General features: G+C 45.1%; 1 protein-coding gene across 1 annotated transcript in view; it reads right to left on the reverse strand.

Annotated features, from left to right (window-relative positions):
- DNAI1 (dynein axonemal intermediate chain 1) overlaps positions 1–15865 on the reverse strand; it is a 160505-nt gene that overhangs the window by 93796 nt on the left and 50844 nt on the right. The window contains exons 11-12 of the mRNA XM_080973468.1: positions 15224–15341; positions 12120–12163 (exon numbers count right to left, since the gene is read on the reverse strand). Coding sequence (XP_080829594.1) covers positions 12120–12163; positions 15224–15341 — 162 coding nt within the window. The remainder of the gene's footprint in view (positions 1–12119; positions 12164–15223; positions 15342–15865) is intronic.

Genomic DNA, 15865 nt, shown 5'->3' on the forward strand with positions numbered 1-15865 from the left:
TAACCCGTCAGTCAAAACCATGACCTAGACAAAGGGACTGGGCTGGCAAGCTTGCTCACATACAAAGGAATGCAGAGCAATACACTTGGTACCAGCTTGGCTGCAGGAGTTGCCGGAAGGAGGTGTACAAGATGCCATCCCACCATCTTAGGGAACTCTGCTCCAGATTTGTGTATGTTTTCTGCTGCATCGACAAAAGTGCTGCCTTAGGCAGCAACTTTTGGTCTTCTCCCAGTAACATGACCCTGTCCAGTGTGTGTTATAGTGGGCGCGGGTGGCGCTGTGGTCTAAACCACTGAAGCTCTTGGGCTTGCTGACTGGAAGGTTGGCGGTTCGAATCCCCACAATGGGGTGAGCTCCCATTGCTCTTTCCCAGCTCCTGCCAACCTAGCAGTTCAAAAGCATGCCAGTGCAAGTAGATAAATAGGTACCGCTGCGGCGGGAAGATAAACGGTGTTTCTGTGCTCTCTTGGCACTCATCACGGTTCTCTTTGCACAAGTAGTGGTTTAGTCCTGCTGGCCACATGACCTGGAAACTGTCTGTGGACAAACGCTGGCTCCCTCGGCCTGAAAGTGAGATGAGTGCCACAACCCCATAGTCACCTTTGACTGGACTTAACTGTCCAAGGGTCCTTTTCCTTTTTTTAACTTTATAGTGGGCTTCCATACACCCAACTCCCTTCAAATTATAGAACTTTCAAAGAGAAGTCAGAGAGAACCAGGAGTGAATAAATTAATTAGGACCACCCAAAACATGAACATATGGACCACAAGGGAAGCAGGAACAACTCCGAGGTCACAACTGCATTTTCGAAAATACTTTTCTAAGCAAGATCTAATCTTCCGGACGGCTGCTACTACATTTCTCATTCGCATAAGTTACCCCTTACTCATCATGAAAGCAGTAATTTCCATGACTACTGGTGAATCAGACCCTAGTATATGCCTCTGTCAGGAGAAGGACACTTGCGAATGAAAGGCATACCAAGAAATATTAAAGGAACTAGTACATTCAGCCTTGAGAAAGTACTGTGATGGGGACTGATGCATGAAAGCAGCCTCTGGCTATTGTAAAATTGCCATTAAGGAGATTGAGACCATCTGCCCCTTTTTGATGCTGCAAGAGCAGATGGACAAAAGCATCGACTGCTGAGAAGCACCACAGACTCCCATTTTCAGGCTTTTCAGATAGATAGGCTTCTGTTTGGAACAGTTTGTTTCATGCAAACTGCAAACTGGGATTGCATTAGTTTGTGTCTTTGGCATTTGCAATTGTTAATCATGTGGATCATGATGCAAAAAAATTTATCAAGTTTAGGAAGTCAGGGTGAATTCAGCTGCTTTATGAATATGTCTTAGGATGCAAAACCAGTCTTCTTGGGGGCAAATCTCCCGCCAGACTTCCCCAACTTGCTCACTAGTCTGAGTTAGGGAAGTTAAGTTGGCAAGTTTTGTTTTTGTTTTTAATTTTTGTTTTGTTTTTAATTTTTGGCACTGCAACACTTTTATCGAGATACCCCTAAGCTGGAGTGTGGTGCTAACTTGCTGCATTCTGACTTGTTTCCTCCTTAGTTTGCTCGTGGTATTTTTGGGTTTTTTAAAGGCACTCTATTAAAGTCCACCGTATGAAGCTATGAAATGCGAGAGGTTTGGGAAAACTCAAATGAGTAATTTGTTACCACATTTTATTAGCATATTACACAGCCAGCCCAGGTGAGAAGCTTCCAGTGCCTTTTTCTGCAGCCTATTATCATTATCATTAAATATACAATATACATATAAAAGTTCACAGATCATTACAATAAAAGCCTCACAGAATCAGCCCTTCCCTTAAAAGCAAGCAGCCCTAATATAGAAGAAATTTTCCAAAGGGTTGAATGTGGAAAGTTACTGATTCAAACCAGTCATATGAAAGTTGACAACTTTTAAATAGATGTGGACACACACACACACACACACACACACACACAGAGAGAGAGAGAGAGAGAGAGAGAATGTGCAACACATATTCAACTAACATTGAAAGCACACGATGTCCCCAAAGAATCACAAGAACTGTAGTTTCTTATCACAGAGCTACAGTTCCCAGCACCAGTGGCAGATCTTGGGCTTTCAAATTTCAGCTGCGCCTAGCGCAATGCTAAAATGTTCCCCCTCCACGCCTCTCATGCTCCGTTATAGAGCATTTTGGCACCCCCTGCTGTGCAGTGACCAGTGCAACCATACCCGTCACGCTCCCCTAAAACGGCTGCTTCTGGCACCATTAACTTAGGGTTGCCATACATCCAGAATTTCCCAGACATATCCAGAATACTGTGGTTGGTAGCAGTGTCCAGACAGAAATAGCCCCTCGCCCAAAAAAGTCCAGGAAAATCTGGACGCATGGCAACCCATGTCGGCAAACTTTGGGTCTGGATTTTCACTGTTTGAAATATGGCAACCCTAAACAAACCACCGTATTTTTCACTCTATAAGACGCACCAGACCATAAGACGCACCTAGTTTTTGGAGGAGGAAAACAAGAAAAAAAAAATTCTGAATCTCAGAAGCCAGAACAACAAGAGGGATTGCTGCGCAGCGAAAGCAGCGATCCCTCTTGCTGTTCTGGCTTCTGGGATAGCTACACAGCCTGCATTCACTCCTTAAGATGCACACACATTTCCCCTTACTTTTTAGGAGGGAAAAAGTGAGTCTTATAGAGCAAAAAATACGGTAGTTTACAGGATTCTCTGTGCAGAAACTGTTCGCTTTAAATGTGCACTGAATCTGCTTCATACACTTAAAGTAGATTCAAGTGGATGGTACAATCAGTCATTCCACTCCAGGGTGATGGTCCGTCCTCTGACACCTCTTTTTGCATGACACCTTATGCTAGCCTGGTTCGCACATCGCGCTAAGCCAAACATGCAAGCGTGCAGGCTCTGGGCTCTGGAAGGGAAGAACTGAGGTTCCTTTACTCCACCCCAGTCATCTTGCTGATATGCAACCTGAGCTATGCCATGGTTTGGCTTGATGTGTTATCTGAACCCCGGGCTCATGGCTTAGCTCTCCGCGATAAACCATGAGCTGTAAACCAGAAGCGAAAGCTTGGCTACTGCTCATAAATGGGCCTGGAGAGAGCTAAACCATAAGCCCAGCTTCAGATGGCATGCTGAGCCAAACACACTAGGCTGAAGGGATCACTATCGGTCTGCTTCAACAACAGGAGAAAGGAAAGAGGTTCTCTTTAGGGTACGTTTAAGCTATTTAGTAGCTGTTTAGTTGGCAAGCTCGGGCCTAATTTAAGCTGGTTGGCCATCTTAAACTCTTCCATGATCCTGGAGCATTTTACGCACCTCCATTCAATGCCAAAAGGGACGTGAGTGGCGCTGTGGGTTCAACTGTGATTCCCAGGTAGGGAGAGGCCCCTGTCCATGTAGACCAGGCATAGGCAAACTTGGCCCTCCAGATGTTTTGGAACTACAACTTCCATCATCCCTAGCTAACAGGACCAGTGGTCAGGGATGATGGGAGATGTAGTCCCAAAACATCTGGAGGGCCAAGTTTGCCTGTGCCTGATGTAGACAATGGACCAATAGTCTGGATTCATATTAGGCAATTTACTATGTTCTTCCTATGCAGAGAGCACTCTTAGCCAGCATGTCTACAACCCCATGACATGGTTAAGCCACAGGAATCTGCCTCCTTCCAGGAAAACAGATGAGCACAATTCTGGAAGTAGAACCAAATGAGCATTAACTAGCATTATCACATACTCAACAGATAGACAATGAAAGACAATGAAGTAAATTAGCCCTTGCATTTCCATCCTCTCAATTTAATTTTAAAAAAAGTTTTATTGAAGCATAGCGACAATTACTAACAACCCAAAAGCATAGTAGTGGGGATATAACATCATACCAAAGAGGAGGAAAAGGAGAAACACAGTAATATATCCATATTTCTCAAGCTGGCACGAATGGTGAATGTTGATCATCTAAGTATAAAGCATAAGATGATATAGAAGCTGGGTTCTGCATCACTCTGGACACCTACAATTTGTATGTTATTTTTTCAGCAATAGCCAAAGTCTATGAGTTTTTATACCACAAAGACAAATCTAGATTTTCAAAAATTTTCGTGGCTGGACTACTGAAATCCTAGTTGCAGATAGCATCCAGGGGGAAAGTTCTTTAGAGTGACAGGCTCTAATTAGATAGCTGAGTATATCACTTTAGTGCTTCGTTTTGTTTGAACCTCCTGGACATGCAATCTTTTAGGAGGATTTTTAACATTCTGTTTCCCCCCCCCCTAGCTTACTGCTCACTAAATATTTAACAGTGCCATCAAGTGGCAAAAGCTTTTGTTAGCTCCAGATTCTTAGAAGCACTCTGTGATTTGCAGCAACCAGACAAGTGAGGGGAGCTTCGGTGCAAAACATTTAATTTGTACATGTCAGCCTTCCTCAACCTGGTGCCCTTGAGATGTTTTGGACTTGTTTCCTTGGTGTGAGGTTTCTCAAGTGGGAGTTAAATGAATGCTTTGCTTTGCTCCTCTTTGAACGCTAGTGCCAGTCCAGTCTGCCTGTCCAGACACCTTCAAATGCACAACTGCAGGCTGCTATCGCAAACACCTGCATGCAGAAATCACTACGCACTTCTCTGCCAAATGGACAGGTGCAGGGTTGCTAGACTGCCAGGGCTGATCTGAAGTCTCCAGGGCTACCTGCCCACCCCCCTACAGCTGGTGGTACAGGGTTAGGCTCCCTAGAAGGCGTTGAGTAAGTTTAGAAAGATGGGGGTTCAAGAGGTGTGAGAAATATTGCTTCAACATGTAAAAACAGCAGCATAATTGCATTATCATAAAGGAAAATACGATGGGCTAGGAACACTCCCCCCCGATACATCATCTATCAAGAGGCAGGCTTGGAGTGCTGATTATGTAAGGCTAGATAAACTGATAATTGCAATCACAGCCAAACACCACAGTGAGCTGATTGCAGATTGCCAGCTTTTAACCACCTTTCCCCTGACATTGGTGGTGTGTTCATGTGACTGCCTTAGAGCACAGTGAAGTTACTGGAGTTTTTCCCCAGTGCTGTTTCACAGCTTTCCACATTAACTGTTCACCCCGGCAAGGCCTCTTTAGTGTTTAAATTCATTTCTGTGTTTTTGGTGGTTTTGAAGGGAATGGGACGGGGCTTTATCCCATGCAAAGGTGTTCACAGCTTGGCTAGAGAAATTGAGTGGTTTAAGGCATCCAAGCAATGTGAAGCTAGTTTGAGAGACAAGTCATTGGGCAGTAGCATTTTGTGCAAACTACAGGGTGCATATGCATTTTGGAGAATATTGTGTGAGCACAGATTAAAAGCCAAGCATTGGAAACACATCAAATGCACAGTGAAGTGTGAACACAGCCATTCACTGGGAATATGCTTTCTCATGAGCACCCATGTACACATGTGCACGCATCTGCACAAACAGTAAACTGAACTTCACCCGACAAATTAACTGAGATTAGCAGCAATCTCTGCAAAGCCCCAGAGCCCTAGCTGAAGCCGAAACTCTGGATGCAAAGCAGTGAAGGCCAGGAACTGAATTAGTCGGCTTGGGATTGCATCCTCGTCAGCTGGGGAGCAGCATGTGAAAAGCGATAAGGAGGCCTTCTAAAGAAGGAAAAGAAATTGCTCTTTCCAGAGCGAGCTGATGAAATTTGACAGGTGAGTTTTGCACACTGAGGAAAGAGCCTGGGGTGCAACAAACTTGGAATGTCTGGGGGCAGACCAAAAAGGAAGTTGCTTCCTTCTCTTTTTCTCTCTAGCCAGAGACAAGTGAAGTTTTCTGTGTTCTCAGATTCACCACTTGATTGGAATATGGCTGCGGGAAAACCAACCTTTGTTTAAAGAAGATAAGCAAGTTTCCACCCCTCGTAGCTTGGAAATAACTAGGAAGAACTATTGATCATAGAATCATAGAATTGTAGAGTTGGGAGAGAGCCTGAGGATCACCTAGTCCAATGCAGGAACATTCAGCTGTCCCATACAGGGGTTGAACCTGCAACTTTGGTATTATCAGCAACATGCTAATTGGGAACCACTGATCTAGGTTAATTCAGAGCATGAAATTATCTCCTTCGAGCAGCTTCCATGCTGCCAAGCTTGAATCCGCCCCCCTCCAGCCCTTGTCATTCCCTCCCCCACAAAAAAAACCAACCTTTTCCATTTGTCTTCAGTGAACACACAGGCCAGTGTGGACACTTGAGATTCTATCTTGAGATTCTATTCCAAGACCTTACTTGGAAAATCAATACAACCCAGGTGGTTAAGAAAGCCCAACAGAGACTCCATCTCCTCAGAGTATTGCGGAAGAACGATGTCAATCAACATTTGATGATCTCCTTCTTCCAGTCCACAATAGAAAGTGTCCTTTCATAGTGCATCACGGTGTGGTACGCTGGTTTGTCATCAACTGATAGGAAGTGCCTACAGAGGGTGGTGAATACAGCACAAGATATTATGGGCTGTCCCGTGAATCCGCTGGATGAAATAGCAGAAGAATGTTGAGGAAAATTCTCAGGGATGATTCACACCCTGGCCAGCACTTTCTTGATCTCCTGCCCTCAGGCAGAAGATATAGAAGCATGATTTGGTGGGTGTGCATCAGTAAATGAGGGGAATTAAGACTAAGAGAGCTGAGTGGGGGGTGATCGTGTAATCTCACTGTATACAAGTTGTACAAGTGACAATAAAGTATTTCAATTTCAATAATAAGATCCATCCATTAGCGTGGGAGCTTTGCAGCGTTGCCACATTTGACCTACGCAATCTGTATGGGGGCTCTGATCAGTCGTGCTTTGATTGTCCATCAGTTTGTATCAAGACAGTAGGATCCACAGAACAGATCGACGCAGTGCTCTTGTGTTCGAATCCTGCTTGCGGGTTTCCCTTTGGGGCCTCTGGCTGGCTGGACCAGTTGGGCCATTGTGGCAGATGTTCCGGCACCACTGATGTTCTTTCCAGGCATCTCTAGGCTGCTCTTTCCATAAGGAAGGGTCTGTAGCAGAGCACATCCTTTGCAAGCAGAAGGTCCTAAATCCAATCAATGGCACCTCCATTTTAAAAAAAAAGAAGAAGACTTTAGGTATCAGGTTGGGAAAGACACCTGACTGAGACCTTGGAAAGGTCTGCTGCTAACAGGTCAGGGGGGCCAGACTTCACCCATCCAGATGGGCTGCAATGTCAATCAGCTGTGATGGCTGGAGCTGATGGGAATTGCAGTCCCAAACATCTGGAGGGCAGCAGGTTAGTTAACGCCAAAGTAGGCAATATAGATTGACTGGTGGTCCGACATTAGCAGAGCCAAACTAGACACAACAAGAAATGCAAGTGGCTTTTTAATTAGGATTGCTTACTCTGGATGAGTTTAAATTGCCCTATACGCTGAGACTGGCGGTGATGAAAAGGAAGTTGGAACTGTTCAAAATAAAAAATGAATAAATGAAATAAGCTCCATGTCATGTTCACTGGAACCAGCAGCTCAGCTCCATTTTTTGTTCCATCTGCGAAGAGTCTTCCCATGTTAGAAGCAAAGATAAACAGGAAGGTTCCTCTTTGTGTGGGAGCAGTAAACTGCTTTGAAATTGCAGGTTAATTTGAACACAAACAGCCAGTGACTGGAACAGCACATTCTTGCTGTAAGGCCATAGCACTTCATTGCAAACCTATGTTCTTATTGCTACTCTAAAGGCTCATTGTTAGGGATTCCTCCAGCACTCAGCAGCCTTACGACTGAAATACGGGTGCTTTTCAGAGCAAAAATAGCCCCTGCTTTGAAGTGGGAACAACCACTCACTAAATTGCAGGCTGCCTAATACGCTTAGCATTGGAAGACGTTCTGAATGGAACTCTTCCTTATTCTTGTGTCTGCATTCGTGAAGCAGTTCATGATTAAAAGGAAATCATCCCAGGAATGACGAGGGCACAAAGAAGCATGAGGCTCTTTTGAGGGTAAAAGGGCACCCAAAGAAATGCAACATGAATTCCCAAAATGTATTTTAAAGGTTATACGCCCAGGACTTGAATTGGGAGTGAGACAGGCAATCCATTTTTGCCACAAGAACTGGTTTATAAAACAAAGAGTAGCATTTTCAACGATGGAAGAAAAATTATAACATGGTACTGGGCATGGGAATTCAGCCTCCCAGGAATCTCAAAAAAATAAAAGTTCCTAGCCCTCATGGACAGGTAGGTAAGCTTATTCCTCACTCTCAGTGTGGAATAAGATGGGGGAAGAGGCAGAGTCACAGCCCCACAGCACTGAGGAGGGGCCACCAGTCCTACAGGCATCAGTGATGGCAGGTGAGGGATCCATAGTGATCTACTGCCACCAACTGGAGGGTGCAGATCCAATGCCAGTCCACGCTCCTTGCCTGTAATTCGCTGCAGCGCAGTTTTCTCAGGCTCCATCTGCTTATTTCCCTCCTTGTTCATAAATGCCACAGGATAGGGCTACATTGCTGGCCAATTAAAAATGAAATTGATATACCGGCTGGCCTGGAAGAAATTAGGCAACGTATTGAAGAACTTAAATGACTGAACCGCAATCCAGCTTCCGGGTAGGATTGACGACACACTTCAGGACATTATTCTCCATGTGCTATATTTGTTCAGAGGCCGTGCAGTCTAATGAGGGTCGTTAGCTTCACACGTGCCTAGCGATGCTTTATGCTTTGGAAATGTATTAGTACAAGGGATTGTATTAGAGAATTCGTTCAGCCTGATTCGCAGAAGCTAATCTGCAACCTCCAGCAATCAGGCAGGAGAGTCTTTAGCCTGCTCTAATGATGATCTCTATGTGGGACAAGAAGCTACAGTTAGACCTGGATATGGAACAACTGATTGGTTCAAAATTGGGAAAGGAGTACGACAAGGCTATATATGGTCTCCCTGCTTATTTAACTTATATGCAGAATTCATCATGTGAAAGGCTGGGCTGGATGAATCCCTAGCCGGAATTAAGATTGCCGGAAGAAATATCAACAACCTCAGATATGCAGATGACACAACCTTGATGGCAGAAAGTGAGGAGGAATTAAAGAAGCTTTTAATAAGGGTGAAAGAGGAGAGTGCAAAATATGGTCTGAAGCTCAACATCAAAAAAACTAAGATCATGGCCACTGGGCCCATCACCTCCTGGCAAACAGAAGGGGAAGAAATGGAGGCAGTGAGAGATTTTACTTTCTTGGGCTCCATGATCACTGCAGATGGTGACAGCAGTCACAAAATTAAAAGATGCCTGCTTCTTGGGAGAAAAGCGATGACAAACCTAGACAGCATCTTCAAAAGCAGAGACATCACCTTGCCAACAAAGGTCCATATAGTTAAAGCTATGGTTTTCCCAGTAGTGATGTATGGAAGTGAGAGCTGGACCATCAAGAAGGCTGATCACCAAAGAATTGATGCTTTATGAATTATGGTGCTGGAGGAGACTCTTGAGAGTCCCATGGACTGCAAAAAGATCAAACCTATCCATTCTTAAGGAAATCAGCCCTGAGTGCTCACTGGAAGGACAGATCCTGAAGCTGAGGCTCCAATATTTTGGCCACCTCATGAGAAGAGAAGACTCCCTGGAAAAGACCCTGATGTTGGGAAAGATGGAGGGCACAAGGAGAAGGGGACGACAGAGGGCGAGATGGTGGGACAGTGTTCTCAAAGCTACCAACATGAGTTTGACCAAACTGCGGGAGGCAGTGGAAGACAGGAGTGCCTGGCGTGCTCTGGTCCAGGGGGTCACAAAGAGTCGGACACGACTAAACGACTAAACAACAACAAATGATGATTCAGAAGACCTTACGACACCATCAAGGTGGTCGCCCTGCCAGTGGGCAATGCCTTCACTTTCCCAAACCAAGCATCTCCCAGCTCCTTCGCACAACCAGAAGCTATGCCTGGCCAAATATCCAACTCAAAGTGCAACTCACCACACAGCCAAATGGCTGTCAGAGGAAACCTGTCTTGTGGCCAAGCCATGAAACTGCCTTGTAATTGGGTTAGATGGTCTGTCAATCAAGCCAAGGCCTGCTTTAGTCTGATGGGCAGTGGCTCACCAAAGCCTCAGGTAAGGATGGGGAAATCTGTCCATTTCGGATTCTCTCTGTTTCTCATTTTTGCAGTCACTGGTTTCCCACATTGCTGAAAACAATTTCCCCTAATAACAACCCATTTTTGTACGTTATGCCTGCTTGTTTTGTATCTTTCCCATATACATATATGCATATCTTTAGTCTAGTATATGCATTTTTTTTGGTACACATTAGTTGGCTGCAGAACAGCACTTCAAAATCTGGGTAAACGTCTATTTCCAAGGATGGCTGTGTTTTGGTTTGCATGTTGCTTTTGTTCTGGACCAGGAAGAGGGCAGAATGGAATGTGAGTGGGGGCCAGGAACAGAACCCCAGCAGAAAATGGTTGCTGGCTGTATTAGTTGCTGAAAACCAGAGGAGGGGAAAGTGCTCTCGTGCTCAAATCCTGCTTGCTGGTTTGACACAGGCATTGGGTTGGCCACTGTGAGAACAGGATGCTGGACTGAGCAGCCTATGGGCCTCATCTTGCAGGTGGTGGTTCTTATGGGCTCATCCGGACAAGTTTTCAACAGCGTAGCAGCGCAGCTCCTCTGCTTCTCCTGACTGTCCCAAAGAGAAATGACAGGATCAGCAGAAAGCACCTTAATGCCTTGCGCTCTGGTTCCATTTGTGAGTTGGGTGTGGAGGGGTTATAGATGGGGTCTGCGGCATAACTTCCTTACGCTACGTGTGCCTGTCCATGCCACCAAGTGAGCAAAACAGGTGTACGCACATAAAGACTTACGATAACAACAAATGCCAATGGTCAGAAAGGAAAGAAAGCAGGTTTTCTCTGGAAAGTTGGGCGGGTTTCAGCAGAAAGTATTATTAATAATAATAATAATAATAATAATAATAATAATAATAATAATATATTTATACCCCACCCATCTGGCTGGGTTTCCCCAGCCACTCTGGGCAGCTTCCAACAAAAGATTAAAATACAATAATCTATTAAACATTAAAAGCTTCCCTAAACAGGGCTGCCTTCAGATGTCTCCTAAAAGTCTGGTGGTTGTTTTTCTCTTTGACATCTGGTGGGAGGGAGTTCCAAAGGGCGGGTGCCACTACTGGGAAGGTCCTCTGCCTGGTTCCCTGTAACCTCACTTCTCACAGGGGAGGGAACCGCCAGAAGGCCCTTGGTGCTGGACCTCAATGTCCGGGCAGAATGATGTAGGTGGAGATGCTCCTTCAGGTATACTGGACCAAGGCCATTTAGGGCTGTAAAGGTCAGCACCAACACTTTGAATTGTGCTCGGAAATGTACTGGGAGCCGATGTAGGTCTTTCAAGACTGGTGTTATGTGGTCTCGGCAGCCGCTCCCAGTCACCAGTCTAGCTGCCGCATTCTGGATTAGTTGTAGTTTCCGGGTCGCCTTCAAAAGTAGCCCGACGTAGAGCACATTGCAGTAGTCCAAGCCAGAGATAACCAGAGCATGCACCACTCAGGCAAGAGAGTCTGCGGGCAGTTAGGGTCTCATCCTGCGTACCAGATGGAGCTGATAAACTGCTGCTCTGGACACAGAATTGACCTGCACCTCCATGGACAGCTGTGACTCCCAGGCTGCGCACCAAGAGAAGCACGAAGCTATTCTGCTTCTTCCCTCTGACATTTTAGAGTAGCATAAGAAGGAAGCAAAACAAGCCTGGCTCCAGATCCTTGGAAGTGCCAGGGTGAAGATATGTGGCTGTCAGGGATCGAGCCAGACCCAGCGTCACCTCCTTGGTCCAGGCAGCAAGGCTCAGTATTGACAGCTGTGAGCACAGCTTGCTCAGCAAGTGAAAAAAGATGACTGTTTTGATATGCATTGACCATGCCTTCCCCAAAAGCCCAGAGGCAAGGAGCAGTAAGAATAGCCGGACTCGGCAGACAGCACAGAGAAGAAAGAGACAAAGTGTCCTATGTGTCAGAAGGGGTCCAGGAGGAAACGCATCAGCCCTGGCAGGTACACCATTTGAAAAGCTCTCCTCGCACTATCAGTTAAGAAGAATCTCCATCGTTTCATTTTCAAACTAACTTACAAGAGCCGTGTCCCACGATAAATAAATCCTTGTACTTGGGGTTCCTGTAAGAAAAATGGTGCCATTAGCATTTAAGCCACCTAAATGGTATGCAGCGACACATGCTTATACTGTGCATGTTAATAATAATAATAATAATAATAATAATAATAATAATTATTTACACCCTGCCCATCTGGCTGAGTTTCCCCAGCCACTCTGGGTGGCTTCCAATCGAGTGTTAAAAACAATACAGCATTAAATATTAAAAACTTCCCTAAACAGGGCTGCCTTCAGATGTCTTTTAAAGATAGGATAGCTGCTTATTTCCTTCACATCTGAATGGACTTTTGTGGGTCTACAGATGAGGACTGTGTTCCTGGAGACACTTATGAACAGCGGTGTGTCAATGTGGGCCTTGTGAGCTTAGGCACTTTGGAAAATTCCTCCAGAATATTTTAAGCCAAATGAAAAAATAGGGGACCCTCGCCCAGTGCTTATGGATGTGGAGCACAGATCCAAATTTACATCCCTTTTCACCCATTCATATTTGATATTAAAGGCCTCTATGACCTCCTGACTTGGCTTCCCTAAGCTTCGAGTTCAGCTTGTTAGGAAGATTTATCGGCTGCTAGAAGCTTTGAGATGGAGGCACAGTTCATTAAAGCCAGCGTCCACTGGTCAGTAGTAGAGACACTGCTTTTTTCTGGGGATACACATTCCCCTAAACATTTTGTGAATCTAAGGTTGGCCTCATTGAGGGGCAGTATTTCAATATGAGTAGGAAAATGAGAGTACCCCTAAACATTTTTTTTAGGAAAAAAAGCACTGAGTAGAGCTCCCTTGTTTGGTCCCTGCTCCTGCCAACCTAGCAGTTCAAAAGCACGTCAAAGTGCAAGTAGATAAATAGGTACCACTCCGGCAGGAAGGTAAACGGCGTTTCCGCGTGCTGCTCTGGTTCACCAGAAGTGGCTTAGTGATGCTGGCCACATGACCCGGAAGCTGTACGCCGGCTCCCTCGGCCAATAAAGCGAGATGAGCATCGCAACCCCAGAGTCGGCCACGACTGGACCTAATGGTCAGGGGTCGCTTTACCCTTTCCTTTAGAGTGCATGAATGTTTTGCATACAAAAGGTTCCACGTACAATCCCTGATATCTCCAGCTTAAAAGGATCTGGTATAATGTGATCCGAAAGGCCTCCACCACAGAGTCTACAGAGGAACTTGCCATCAGCGGAGACAACACAAGGCCACATGGACAGTCAAACCCAGCATAAAACATCTTACCTATGCTCCTAAAAGAAATAACCTTACAATTTCCAGGAATGCTATGATCCTGGCGGTAGGTGGCAAAACAACGAGACTGGCTATTTCCTGGAAAACCACTGAATTTAGGAAATATTGTTGACAGGATTAACTAATAAGGACACTCAGGAAAGATGTTTCTCAAATTCTGAACTCTGCTTCAATTTAAAGAGGATTTTGTCCATGTGGAATGTGCTTGTTGCTTGTTCAGGAATATGTTAACCAATCAAGCGTAGTTGCTGACTGTTGCTCCTTGTGTCGATTGACAGTTTTCAGAGAGCCAAATTAATTAACTAGCTAATTTAAATACAACAATGTGTGATTTTTGCTGTGAAGCTGATTTGTGCACACCAGGGGGAAGAATCAAGGAAGAATGTGGCAAGGTATGGTCTCTGAACCACACACCAAATAGGATTTTTTTGCCCAAACCAAAGGAGGGAAGAGAGCTCTTGTGCCCAAATCCTGCTTTTGAGTTTCCCAGAGAACAGGATGCTGGTCCAGCAGGCACTTCTTATGCTCGTATTTTTTCTTTGGAATGAACACAAAGAATGATTTCCTCTGTTTCTGTCACCCCCTGGATTAGCTGTGGGATCCCAGGGCCATGGAACAGGCTGTCAGAAGGACCCCAAACCGTAAGACTGTGCCCCCTTTCCCCCTGCCAAGAAGAATGTCTCCCTTTTGATTGGAGGCCAAGAAGAAGCTGAGGGAAAGGGCAAGACGCGTATTGTCAGAAATATGTTTAAATGGGCTTATAATAACTGAGACTCTGAACCAACTGAAGATCTTTAGAACATCTCGCTGGATTTTAAACTAAACAACTACACTGATTAATTAAGAGATTACATTTACATATTCCAATTGGTGATTTAAACAAATCACGGTATGCATTTCGTTCAGCAACATCTGGTATATAATAATAATAATAATAATAATAATAATAATAATAATAATATATTTATACCCCAGCCACTCTGGGCGGCTTCCAACAAAAGATTAAAATTACATTAAAACATCAGTCATTAAAAACTTCCCCAAACAGGGCTGCCTTCAGATGTCTTCTAAATGTCAGGTAGGCAATAAACAACTATTTTACTTTTAAAAGACACCTGAAGGCGGCCCTGTTTAGGGAAGTTTTTAATGTCTGATGCTGTATTGTTCTTGATATTTGGTTTGAAGTTGCCCAGAGTGGCTGGGGAGACCCAGTCAGATGGGCGGGGTATAAATAATAAATTATTATTATAGTTTTTTATTTCTTTGACATCTGATGGGAGGGTGTTCCACAGGGCAGGCGCCACTACCAAGAAGGCCCTCTGCCTGGTTCCCTGTAACCTCACTTCTCACAGCGAGGGAACCGTCAGAAGGCCCTCGGCACTGGACCTCAATGTCCGGGCTGAACGATGGAGGTGGAGACACTCCTTCAGGTCTACTGGGCCGAGGCCGTTTAATAAGCCACCTCTGCTTTATTGTCCCTTTAACTTTTGCAAAAATGTCTTTGCGTGGTCACCTGAAGGCAGCTGTTTTCAAGCCAGGGATATGAGCTAGTGGAATGTTACGCTAACTTTCAGAAATGCATTCCAGAAAAGCCCATTTGTGCCCGGCAAACGCATGAGAGAGTGTGTATTACAGTGACATTAAAAAGGAAGACTGGAGGTTGTGCACTAACTGGGTAGCTTAAGCAGTTCTCTTTCACCACTTCTGCACAAAATTTTGTTTGAATCCCCAAGCAACGAAGCAAAAGCAACCCAAGCGATACCAAAGGCATGCCCTCCTTTCGAAGCGCTCTTAATGAAGCAATTGAAAGCTGCATGGAATCGACTCACCAGCAGAGGGCAGTGACTGCCAGTCTCTTGGCTTTATCATACTGAAACTTCCACAGTGGAAGGAGGGTCCCCAGGTTATCTCTGTACTCATCAGACGTGTCTTCGAAGTATTTGAAATCTAGGAAGGGGAACAACCACATTCAGAAATAGGTTTTTGATCCATGTACGGCTGGGCCAACGTGATCTACGGTCAGCGCCAGTTTTCACTTGACTCAGGTATAATAATAATAACAATAATAATAATAATTTATTATTTATACCCGGCCCATCTGGCTGGGTTTCCCCAGCCACTCTGGGCGGCTTCCAACAAAATATTAAAATACTGTAATGCATCAAACATTAAAAGCTTCCCTAAACAGGGCTGCCTTCAGATGTCTTCTAAAAGTCTGGGAGTTATTGTTCTCTTTGACATCTGGTGGGAGGGCGTTCCACAGGGCGGGTGCCACTACCGAGAAGGCCCTCTGCCTGGTTCCTTGTAACTTGGCTTCTCACAGCAAGAGAACCGTCAGAAGGCCCTCGGTGCTGGACCTCAGTGTCCGGGCAGAACGATGGAGGTGGAGACGCTCCTTCAGGTATACTGGACCGAGGCCATTTAGGGCTTTAAAGGTCACCACCAACACTTGAATTGAGCTCAGAGACATT

This window comes from Podarcis pityusensis, assembly GCF_964106645.2.
Source record: "Podarcis pityusensis genome assembly, chromosome: 11".
Lineage (NCBI taxonomy): Eukaryota > Metazoa > Chordata > Lepidosauria > Squamata > Lacertidae > Podarcis > Podarcis pityusensis.